The sequence below is a fragment of the Anguilla anguilla genome, chromosome 1 (genome assembly GCF_013347855.1).
Source record: "Anguilla anguilla isolate fAngAng1 chromosome 1, fAngAng1.pri, whole genome shotgun sequence".
Lineage (NCBI taxonomy): Eukaryota > Metazoa > Chordata > Actinopteri > Anguilliformes > Anguillidae > Anguilla > Anguilla anguilla.
Window position 1 is genome coordinate 32487907 of NC_049201.1, and position 13111 is coordinate 32501017.

The 13111-nt window shown below is 39.4% G+C and overlaps 1 protein-coding gene across 8 annotated transcripts in view; it reads right to left on the reverse strand.

Moving 5' to 3' along the window:
* Positions 1-11443, reverse strand: part of LOC118212995 (SAM and SH3 domain-containing protein 1-like) — an 85473-nt gene extending 74030 nt beyond the window's left edge. For 7 of the 8 annotated variants that reach the window (XM_035391630.1, XM_035391597.1, XM_035391590.1 and 4 more), the window contains exon 1: positions 9736-11443. In XM_035391630.1, coding sequence (XP_035247521.1) covers positions 9736-10233 — 498 coding nt within the window. In that variant the 5' untranslated portion in view covers positions 10234-11443. The remainder of the gene's footprint in view (positions 1-9735) is intronic. The other variant, XM_035391638.1, reaches the window with a different exon arrangement.
* Between the last annotated feature and the right edge of the window lie 1668 nt (positions 11444-13111).

Consider the following 13111-nt stretch of genomic DNA (forward strand, 5'->3'; position numbering starts at 1 on the left):
AACCGGGGCCAGCCCTACAAACGTGAATGTCTGTGACTGAGTGATGAAGTTACACCATTAGGTCCAGCCATATAGCCTACTAGGTTTTAACCTGCTCTTGTTTAAAGTATCCCATATGCTAAAATATAAAGAAAATTACATCATACATTTTGCTTTATATATTCAACTGTATATTCACCTTACAAATTATTTTTTAATTATTTTTTAAGAAAGATGCAAGGTAGCTACAGCACATTTTTCATACTGAAATGCTCTATATCAAACAGAACATTTAGAGGCAGAATTGAATATATGCATAATAAATGCCACATGACAAATCACATTTATTATAATCTTACAGAGTGAAACACACTAATGATGCATTGTTATCATCAGAGTGGGGGAAGAGGAATTGAATTATTATATTTAAATGTTTTTTATTTGAATAAAAATAAATTAATTATGGTGCTTTAGTTCTGACAATACTGTTTTGATGGTTTCATCATGGCTAAAATGAAATTAGCACTGCTGAATGTTTGTCATGTGCTTTCCAATTTCCCTTTTGGAGGAAGCGAGCAATGTTGTCCACATGAACTAGGCGAGATGCTATCAGCTCTGTTATCAATAATAAAATAGTGGTAGGTCCCATTAACGTTTCTGCTTTTTCATCCATAGTTAATAATCTACCCTCCCCCCTGCTCAACCTCACCCCACAGAAGCCAAGGGCCACACTGAGGGTCAGATGGAAGATGCAGCAGTTAAGCGCTTGTAAAGTTTTCTGGTGGGGGATGGTGTTAAATATTAAATTATCCATCTGAAATAGTAAGGAATGATCCCTGGACACAAGTGAAAAGGTCACTTTGAGTTGTTAGACATAATTTGGGCAAGATCACATTATTCTGCACACATAAAATGTAAGTACACCCTGGTCATATAGAAAAACAACCTCTAGCAGACATGCCCCTAGGCCCATTCTGTTATACGAACAGCTGCCTGTCAGAAACCCTTTATGTTTCAGTGGATGCCCAGTAGAGGCTTTCTGACATGCCTGTATATTACAACAGTTTACTTCATTCTTTATCATTTTAATGTTTATTCTTTTCCATTTATTTGTAGTTTCACACACTCAATAAGACTCACTTAGTTTGGAACAGTTATATAAAATTTCATTAGAGAATTACATTTTTCAGGGATACAAGCGGTGGACATAGAATGCACAAAGCAAGTTCTGTCAGGAAGCTCAAAATTGCCGCCAACCAATTGGTTAGCCACAGTAACCGCATATTCATGCATTTCCATAATCAACCAACTGCTTACCCATCCAATCACAGGCACACATCACCAATAGAGCGCCTTTTTATAACCAACAATCAGACCTCTCAGCGCTGCTGCTCAGAAGCACTGAAAGGTCTGCTTTGCATGCTTCACTGCTGCACCCACCCACCTGAATTGCACCCACCCTCCACCACCCCAGCACCACATGTTGGTTGGATCAGCTTTTAGATACTGGGGGGTTTTCTGGTATTCCTCCTGTTTAGTAGGGGAGATGTATAGTACTCCCAGTTAGATAGAGTTGTGCATGCTCGTGCATGCACTAATACCTGAAGCAGATCCATTTAGTGCCAAAACTAAAAAAAAATGTATTTACATATTCATGTAAATATTTTAATACGTGAGTTGTCCAGACTGAAATGCATTTGTGCATTTTAAAAAATTTTTATCACATATTCATGATTTTGTATATTTTTTGTGTCCTTCAGTCATTATATGGACAATGTGCCTGTTTATACAGGCCTGCTGCACAACTGCAGCATACCTGACAAAGACTGGTTGAAATGTTGCAGGTTGAAATGTTCTTTGAAAATGTTATTTTCTTGCCAAGAAAACTTGGTCATTCAAACGCTGTGTAGCTAATGGTTTCTTTACTCTTGCAGCCTTGTTACTTCCTATATCCACCTCAAGATATTCTTAGCTGTCGATGGCTTGGATTCAGTCAACATTTGCTCTAAACTTTGACTTTCAAATAAACGCAATAAATGTGTTACCTTTTCTTTACACATTTGATGAGATAATCAAAATGATTGCTTAATAGGCCAAACTATATTTGCAAGAAAAAAATCTAACAAAGTTAAAGGAAAATGTTGATTGAATTAATCTTTTCAGTGAGTCTCTGCCTTTCTTCTGTTGCCTAAATAGTGCTGACCAAGTTCAGCGGGAATGCTTGGGAGAGCTCCTGCCAAGGATGATGAAAAAGACCAGCATCAGATTGCTCAGCTGTTCCACTACACATTTGGGTCTCAGTCACAACAACTCCTGGAACTTCCAGGGGAATGAAAAATAGCAACAACAAAAAAGAAAAAAAAAAGAAAAGAAAAGAAAAGAAAGGAAAGAATTTGCTTTTGGCCTACCTGTAGTTCTATGAGGTGGCCCTGTCTGAAGGAATGTGTGTGATTAATGGGCCTTAACAGGTCTGCCTGATTGGGAGCTCATATAAAGTAGAAAATGTATATAGAAATGAATGTATACAGAAATATGTTTAAAAATGGCAAACCTTTCTAGGCAGCAAGCAGTATAGAGAATATGCAAACCCAGTAAATTACAGCCAAGAAAAATGGAAGAGGCTGGTGAAAATGCAGTGCAAACAATAAGCAATGCAAAGGAATAGTAGGTGGGATATAAAAACTCTTTATGGAGAAGTGTACTGTTTGTGATGGCTATTACCAAAAACAACTGTGAGTCTGAGAAAGAGGTAGTTGTCAAACTATTAATCACAGGACAAAGATGCAACCTGTTTCAGCCAAGCTGATCAATTACAGTAATAGCTTAGGTTACACATAACATATGCACACAGATGGGAATTCTATGGAGATACAGATCATACTATAACCATCTTTTCAGAGTATCATTGAGGAGCCGCACCCAGGAACCAAAAGCATTCTGGTTGAAAGCCCAGTTACATACTGTAGGTGTTGAGCTACAATTTCTTTATCAAACAACAGCATTACTCCACTTGAAAAAAACAGCTATATTAGCTAACATATATATCTATCTTTATTCAAAAAATGCTGTTGGAGATCTAGTTGCACTAGCTTGACATCACAGCGTGGTTATTGCCAAGTAAAAACTATCATGGTAAATCTGGGATGATTTACTAACTGTATGCACATTCTGATTGTCCTGAAACTCCTGGTGTTTGGGTTGATGTTTGACACACATACGGGATTAACCCATCTGTTGGGATTGTGGGTCCAGACCTCCATCTGCTGCTGTTGTCGGATCTTGGGAATCACATTTTTAACTCCTCAGCCAATAGGGTAACGATCCCATCAGCAGGATGGAATCGTGGGGCAGGAATTCCCCTAGCAGGACTAAGACCTGTGGCAGGAGTTTTCAGCAGCAGGAAAAAGACATGGAGCAAGAGAAAGGTTCAGTTAAGTCAGCATACCAAGCACCTTATTCAAGTAAAAGGGTGGGACATCGCACAACTCGCAACTTACAGAATGCTTAAAAAAACATGATGATTTTGATATGATTTTGGTCAAAATGAGATACAGTAAGTGCTTATTTGGATTCTTGAAGTACTCACCTACTGTATCATTCAGCTATCATTTCCTTAAGTGGCACAATGTGCAAATATGAATAAAATCAGAAAGTTTGGTAAATTTAGCTGCCATTCAGCCAAGTCTTCTTCATTGGTGGAAAAAGAAGTAGCTATGCAAATGGCATACAAATGCACGTCAATGAAAATGACATATATGGTAATTACTTCCTGATACAAACATAAGAGAGGTGAAAAATGTTGCTTTACTATTTGAAAACTTTGGTGAACAACACACGTTTAAAGGATAAGGCTCAGGTCATTTAAAAATGTTCTTATCAACATATTCTATCAAAAGACTTACAATGCTTCTGTCCAACTCTCAATACTGTCTCACAGTCTCCTACCCCATTACCACTCAACCAAGAAGCCATTCATTCAAAAGGTGTGTTAAAATAATGAAATACAGCTCAGAAAGGCATATTTTCATTTCACACAATCGATTATCACGAAAAACATAGCCAGTTTAGTTCTTACCGAATGGACCAAAATGTTCATTTTAATAGGGGTTTTCACGTTGGTGCCAAAATCCTGTCACTTCTTAAATTTGTTTCGGTAAAATGATAAAGGCAAGGTTCATTTTAATGATGAATTATGTTGACCAAAGCAACAGTACAGTATGTCTCTTTGACTTGTTTTAATAGTTTTTCGGACAACAATGAAGTTCTACTACCAGGATATTGGCTATATAGCATTGGCTAGATGGACAATACTTGTTGCTAGAATACATTCCTAGTAGATTTTGGTCATTTGATAGGATATGTTGATCATAAGAAAAATATATAACTATGCTGCCCTTATCCTTCAACAACAGATTGCAGCAAAAAAAAAAACTGCTGCTGCGCTCAACCAGATTCCCAACATGAATCTCCACAATGCAGTGGATAGAACACCGTGAGAAGGAGTGAATTTACTTTCTTGAGACTGACTATGGAGAAATACACCGTAGGGTCAGTGAGGAGGAAGAATTTTTCATTATGTTCTGTCAATCCCAACAAGTGATACCTCGTTTTGTAGTTCTGATCTTATAGCTTCACAGCAAATGTAAAACAATAAATATTTAAAAATATTTTTAAATATTTAAAAATTCAATTCAATGATCCCTCCTTTACCATGTTCGTTCACAAGGTTGCACGTGCTACTCCAACAACCAGGAACTCAGTGTTTATCCCTTCCATGCCCTTCTCAGATTTCACCAATTAGACTTCAAGGCTTTACAGTCCCACACCTCAATATGCTTTTTGTGTGTCCACTTATCCAGACAGGCATGCCTAGGTGGAAAGTATTGAAAAAATAACTCTTACACAGACTCACATAACCACGGCCCCATGGCCCCAGTACGGAATATAATCCATTTGCCTATGATTTATCAACATTGTGCCAATGAGCAGGGAATATATGATGGAAAGTTGCAAGTGTTCATTACATTACATTACATTACAGGCATTTGGCAGACACTCTTATCCAGAGCGACGTACAACAAAGTGTGTAACCATAACCAGGAACAAGTATGACGAAACCCCTAGAGAGAAGTACCGGTCCAAGTGCAGGGAACAACCACATAGTTCAACTTGGACCCTGAAGGTTAAACTGATTAACACTAACAACGAGAACGGCAACAACGCAGTCTATGGAAAAAATACAAGCAGTAGTTAAGACAGTTAATGCACCTAAGTCACCTACGAAACAGCTGCCTAGTTACAACCCTAAGCTTACAGTCATTTACAGGGGGGTAGGGAGGGATGGGGAGAGGTGCAGCCTGAAGAGGTGAGTCTTCAGTCGTCGTTTGAAATGGGTCAGTGTCTCAGCTGTTCTGACCTCCACAGGGAGGTCATTCCACCATTGTGGGGCCAGAACAGACAGGAGACGTGTTCTGGAAGTGCAGGTGCGAAGAGGGGGAGGTGCTAGGCGTCCTGAGGTAGCAGAACGGAGGGATCTGGCTGGCATGTAGGGTTTGAATATCTTGTGGAGGTATGCTGGGGCTGATCCCTTGACTGCCTGGTATGCTAGGACCAATGTTTTAAATTTGATGCGAGCTATAACAGGCAGCCAGTGGAGGGTAGTGAGCAGGGGAGTGACGTGGGAGTGTCTGGGGAGGTTGAAGACCAGACGAGCCGCAGCATTCTGAATGAGTTGCAGGAGTCTGGTTCAAATCCCATTAGGAACACTGCTGTTATAGCCTTGCCTCAGTTGCATCAATAAATATGGAGCTGTCCTAACACCAAATCTTATTATGCACACTACCATTGTTCAGGATGTTTGTTAATACTGAATGAAAAAACGAAGACAGAGATAGGCATGTTCCTCATTTTAATATGCTCATTAGCTCATTTTTCGACTTACTCTACACTTTATGCTGTATATCTCAAATTTGTGTTGACCTGTTTACTATCATTTTTGTCTAGTTTTTAATTGTGTTTTTTCATATTGTGCATACCCCATCTACTGTCATGATATGGCCACATTGGCCCCTGCATGGGTCTTTTCTGAATGTGCATGACGCCAAATTGTTTCTAGTTTGAATACTGTGTATATTGTTCATTATCACACCATATAAAGAATCTAGGTTTTCACAAACATAAAGAGAAGGGCAATAAGGCTGGTCTTAAAGAACACTTAAAGAAACTTATTATCAGTATGAAGAAGATTGTGGGATTTAACATTGTAAGGGGGACTAAAAGGGAGGACACAAGGATAGCATTATTTTTTACACTTAATCTATTTTCAGTTTTATTGTATTTTTTAAATTATAATTTTGTTTGCATCATTGTCTGTAATGTCAAAGCTGTATTTTCAATGCATGTAAGCAACATTTAATTTAAGCTTATAATTATTATAGATTTAGTACCACAAAAGACCAGTCAAGGGCTGAATGACCTGTTCTTATTATTATAATAATGTTCTTATGTGGGAGAAATGCAGGTCACAGGAATGGTATGGCAACAATATTTATGGAATTGATTGTGATGCTGCTTTCTGAGTGACAGCAAATTCTGTTCCCTTTTACCTCATGCCCAGCATTACAGCTCCATCAACATGAACCATGTCACTGCTAAACACTCTTAATGGAGGTCACACGCTAGATGATGTTCTGTGCTGACCCTGTGGCAAGAGATTAAGAGCCTTAGTGTGCTTCACACACAACAAGAGCAACAAGCACTTATGCTGTAAATCTCTATCTGCATAAGGTTTAGTATATGCATGAAATAATGCTGTGCGTCCACTTAAAAATAATGATTGAAAACATGACATAAAAGAATCAATCAATTCATATTAATATTAATTTATTAGGATATGCCGTGATGTGTGACATCTGGGCTGTGTCCCAAATGACTCACTTGTTCACTCATTCACTATTCCCTATATAGTGGAAAATATGTAGCACACTACATAGGGAGTGAGTGGCAGAACAAGCGTTTGCTTTGGGACGCTGTTGTCATCACCCTGCGCCGCTACTATCTTTTGAATATCTGTCGCACAATAACGGAAATTGCGTTTGTTATTGATGTGGCGAGAAAGCGACGTTATTTTTTGGTCCCTGATAAAATATTTTTTGAACGTAATCTGTACATGTATATAAGAAATTCTCGGTAAAATATTCATTAATATTGGCATCGACCAAATGTATAGCAATATACTGTTCAGAAATCTTTTATCAGGGGCTGAAAATGCTTCTGTTAAATCACCGCTTCTGATGTGATTTAACAGAAGCATACTGGGTACCTGGCTGGGTTTATCCACAGCTTTTCTATATTCACACTAATTTACAGCAGATCTGAATTAATTATATATTTGAAATATGGTCCTGTAGATCCCTGATAATTTACAGCAAATCTTTCCTGTCAAAATGTACAATCATTTGTAGAATAGTTTCCTGAATATTGGTGAAACCAGATTTTTATTTTTACATTGTTGGTAATATGTAGGAATTTGACTGGTGTCTAAAGGGTTAACTGTCTCCATATATACCATCCTGATAAGTTACTACTGAGATATCACAGAAGGCATGCCTGTGTAATGAAGGAGCAATGGCAGCCAAACAGGGCTACGGCTATGGCTGACCTTAGGTCAATGAACTGTGCATATTTTTCAGATGTAGCATGAACCAGCATATACATCAATCTTCAGACAGTGACCATGATGCTCATGAAGATGGAAAAACAATGCATATGCCCTGGAATGTGAGCTGAAAAAGATTCTGGGGAAGGCAATGGCAGATGGCAGCTTCCAGGGATGTCATCATATGACGTTATGTGAAGCTTTGGTCACGCAACATATGAACGCAAGGAACAGTCAGCTGAGGTGATGAGCTCCTTCTGAGATAATGACACCTGATCTCAGATAGCCAAACTCAGGACAACTGATACCTAAACTCAATGGACATAATTTACATATAATTATTACTGTTATTTAGAATGTCACTTCCAAAAGTATGGTTTCTAAAAAAAATAAAATAAAAAAGTGCATAAAAGGTGTATTCAAAACTCTGTATTCCATATATACTCTATATAACCAAAAGTAGCAGGGCACCCCTTGGTCTGGGACAGTTTTTCATGGTTTGGGCTAGGCACCTTAGTTCTAGTGAAGGCAAATCTTAATGCTACAGCATACTATCACATTTTAGACAATTCCCTGTTTCCCCAACATTTTGGGGAAGGCCCATTTCTGTTTCAGCATGACAGTGCCCCCAGGCACACAGCAAGGTCCATATATAAATGGCTTTGTTGAGAACGATGAGGAAGAACTTGACTGGCCTGCACAGAGCCCTGATCTCAATGCCATCCAACACCTTTGGGATCAACTGGAAAGCCAACTGCAAGCCAAACCTAATCAGTGCCCTACCTCACTAATGCTCTTCTGGTTGAATGGAAACAAATCCCTGCAGCAATGCTCCAACATCTAGTATAAAGCCTTCCCAGTGGAGCTTATGGCCAGATTAAAGTTTGTTAAAAAAATACATTAAAAAACTCTAGAGTCCAAAAACTCGCATGGGCAGATTGAATGAATATTAACATGTACTAAAGTGATGGAAAGAGGAAAGTGTGAACAAAGAAAGGACCAGCTCATGATCTAAAGCACCCCCCCCCCCCCCCCCCCCCCCCCCACCTGTGAAACATTCTGGAGGTAGTGTTATAGCTTGGGCATGCTACTGGAACTGGTTCACATGTCTTTATTAATGATGTGACTGCTGACAACAGCAGGATGAATTCTGAAGTGTACATAAATATCTGGTCAGATCACACAAAATGCCTGAAAACGCATCGGGTGGCGCTTCACCTTGCAGCAGGAGAGTGAGCCCAAATGTACTGCTAATGAACCCAACGAGTTTCTCAGGGCCAAAAAGTGTAATGTTCTTGACTGGTCAATCACCTGACCTGAATCCAGCTGAGCAAATTTCACTTGCTAAAGAGAAAATTGAAGCCCCCCCCACCCCAAACAAACAGGAACTTAAGGCGACTACAGAACAGGCCTGGCAGAGCATCACCAGGGAACATACCCAACATCTGGTGATGTCAATGGGTTGTAGACTTCAGGCGGTCATAGAATGCAAAGGATTTGCAACCAAGTACTAAATACGACAACTTCATTTAAGATTATGTTAATCTGTACAATTTCTTATGGTCTCCTAAAATGGACTACCAATGAAAAGGCTGTAATTCCTAAACAGATCACCAAATATGGATATTAATAACCTGAGAGCTGACAGTCTGCATTTTAACCCCATATTCATTGTTGTATTTCAAATCCAATGTGCTTGCGTACAGAACTGAAACAATAGAAACTGTGTTACTGTCCAAGTACTTACTCACTGAGTGAGTGTGTGTGTATATATATATAGAGAGGGACAATTAAAAAAAACCTGAATAAATGAATGAAAAAACATAACAAATGCAGATGCTTTCATACAGGTGTACTGCATGATACAATTAAGCAATTAATACCCTATCATGCTCTGTGGCATGTATAAAAATGCTGAGCAGGCCCAGTTGACCTAAATTTTGGATCAAAATGTTTCATTATCATATCCTACAGTAAGCTGCGTTCTAGTGATGGGAAGTTATATTGGAGTGTCGGTCTCCTCTTGTCATTTAATAACACTAAATAATAATAACGTTATAAGGAAACTTATTAAAGAAAATTAGCAAAATGATACTTACCTTCTTAGAGTAGGGAAGCTGGCAGAGGTTAATTCTATCTTTAGCGAGTTTATCTCTGATCATTATCTTCAGTTTGAGTTTGGGATAAATAAGTGGTTCTTTACGATTGTCGACATTTCTGTTCGCGGGGTTTCCCCCCCGATTTCTTTGAACCTGATCGACTTTGGTCTCGGTCCATGATGTAGATCCTTTCAGTCTGGATGCGCGGTACTCTGTCTTGCGGGAGGTGTACGTATCCGGGGAGGTAGGCATCGGCTCTAAGGTGAAGTACACACCGGTGGCCGTGTCTTTATCTTCTTCTTTCAGCCTCTCTACCGCGGCACGAATTCTCTGCCTATGGTGAGGGCTGAAGACACCTATAGCATCCAAATCGGGGTCCCCAATTTGTTTACATACTTCCAAGTCATCATATCCATTGTCAACGAATGATTCCGCATACTGGCAAAGCTGAAGTGTCTTAAGCCATTCGTACACAATGGTGGGACCGTTGCCCGTCATTCTGGGCCAATGCAATGTTTACTTCCACCTCAGATCAATACTTAAGTAGAATAAAATCCATACATGAAATGATTAGTTATAAATGAATTGCACACCGGGATGCGGGCATACCCGGCGCATCGTAGATCTCTTCTCCATTCCCGTTGGCGCGTGCGGGGGCACACATTGTAAACACAGTCGATAGTGTCGCTACATCCAGTTATTATGAATGAAGACTTTATCAGCAGAAAATTTCATCAAAATAGAATCGTTGTCCAATTCTCAAAGCAGTCCCTGTTATACTAAATCAAGCCGTAAACTACCTTTCAGGTAACCGTTTGTAGTGTGACAGGACAATACTGACCACATCGCACTCTCAAAAAGCGAAATTCACAATCATTAACAGTAGGCTACTTTCTATAGAGCAAAAACAACGTATGCCAAATCAGCCTTACTGTACGTTTATTCAGACCAGTCCAGGGCAACACATCCTTAAGCTTTATCTCCTGTGCTGTACCTGTCACTCTCGGTCGTAAATTTAGATAATTCTACAATATTCATTCTTGTGGGAAGAAAATCGTGTGCCGGAATCCGTGCCATGGCTGCGTCTGTATATGGAGAAGGTTTTAACATACGAATCATTATACACAGACGCAAAACCTTACTTTTCAACGCTTCCCTCTTGATTTCAAATAGAAATCTTGATATTTTTATTTCCTGGATGCAATGCTGTGCGTTGTGCATAACCGAATGAATACCACTCAGTCCCTGGCGTTATTATGTGTAGCCCGCAGGGAAGAACTCAATGAACGCAGCGTCGCTCCAGCTACGCATATACTGGCTACTGCAAAATCCAGCTTTCCAGCGTTGTTGTTGAAAACGACTGAGCGTTTAAAAATGGTAAGGTTTTTCAGATTTTCTGTTATTATATCCGGTGAAATTGAAGCTGTTCGTCTATTATTAAGCCGTTGCCATGTTGTTCTTTATCATACTCCGGATCTGCAGTGCAATCCCACATCACCAGGTCTATACATTGTTACTGGTGAAAACTTTCACAGACAGAGGACAGAGAAAATCATGCACTCGGATACGTTCTATTTATTTCACAGTTAATAAGACACGCTTACTTCTGTAGTCAAGACGCATTTTCTCCTCTGTCGCCAGTTCGAAGTTGGTTCCCTGAGCTTTTCTGTTGACTATTTCAGTGCGCAAGTACTCTACACTATGCCGACTTATTATTCACTATCCCCCCCTATCGGAACTGGCTAAGTCCACCGTGACCTAGCGTTAAACTTCCTTTCATAAATTAACAGTACAATACTGTCAGCAATGTTGTCAGTACGTTACTTCTAAGCATGTACTCTAAATAAGTGTTTTAGTTGAATTTGGAGGCGGCATGCTCCACGCCTATACAGCATCGAGAGTTTGGCACTAAATAACCAGTGATCACAGACTCTCAGCCCTTAAGAACATTAACTTCTGACCTCATGTAAACAGTTGGAATTCACAAACAACTTCACGTGTCCGTACAAAAAGGCCCCAAACTTGAATTATTTTGTGTTTTCACCTTTCTCTGGCAGATTGCATCATCACAAATACCCCAGCACCAATATCAATAATTCTCCCCATTGGACATTTAGCTACATCTGCCAATGTGAACATCTCATCTTAAAATTAGCCAATTACAGGACACACAGGCAAAATAACTTGGCTGTTTACATGAACAGTTCAGTTTTGCAGTTTGCAATTTTGATTAATAGTTTGGCGTAGTCAGTCAAATTAGTACTTCTTATTATATGCTATAATTAGGCTATAATTATATAGGCTTCAGGGTTTCTGCTGGTATTAATCAGATGTGGTGCTACACCATGGCAAGATTTAGCACACCACGGAAATGTAAATATCCTACAATCAAATACATTTAAATGTGATCACTAACACCACTCAATACAATTTTCTGAAAAATAATCGCCCGACTACAATGCATGAGATGCTCAAAACTATCATCTATAATACCATACGCACTGTTTAGCCTATCATCCAAAATTTGAGGGAAAAAGCCCGTCTAATCACACGGACTTCATCTCTCAGGCAGTGTAGGCTATCCAATGTAGCAGCGCTGATCAATTATAAAGATTAAGTGCAGGGCTACTTAAACTTCTCAAGTAGATCAAGCAAAGATACCTTTGGTCATGTAGTGTATGTGCACACCTGACATCCAACATCTCATCCAAAATTATGGTCATTAATATGGAGTTGGTCCATCATTTGCTGCTATAACAACCTCCTCTCTATACTAGATATTGGAGCATTGCTGCAGGGATTTGCTACCATTCAGCCAGAAGAGCATTAGTAAGGTTGGTCACTGGTTGGGTGATTAGGCCTGGCTCACAGTTGGCTTTCCAATTGATCCTAAAGGTGTTGGATGTGGTTGAGGTCAGGGCTCTGTACAGGCCAGTCAAGTTCTTCCACACCGTTCTTGACAAAACTATTTCTATATGGACTTCATTGCGTGACTGGGGACATAGTCATTATGAAATAGGAAAGGGCCTTCCCCAAACTGTTGAGGAAGCACAGAATAATCTAGAATGTGATTGTATGCTGTAGCATTAACTTCGCAGGAACTATGGGGCCTAGCCTAAACCTTGAAAAACAGCCCCTTACCAAGGGGTGTCCAGATACTTTTGGCCATATAGTGTGTACTAAAATTCTGAGGACTTGACTAAGTCCTGGTTGTTTTCATTATTTATGAAGGAACAATGCAATTATGATTCTCCAGTAACAGTTCTTATTGAAAAATACATTATTGAGCACAATTACAAATGAAAATTTTAACACATTTATGTATATACATTTATATGAACCGGGAAGCTATATGGATATCTGGTTTGTCCACCAT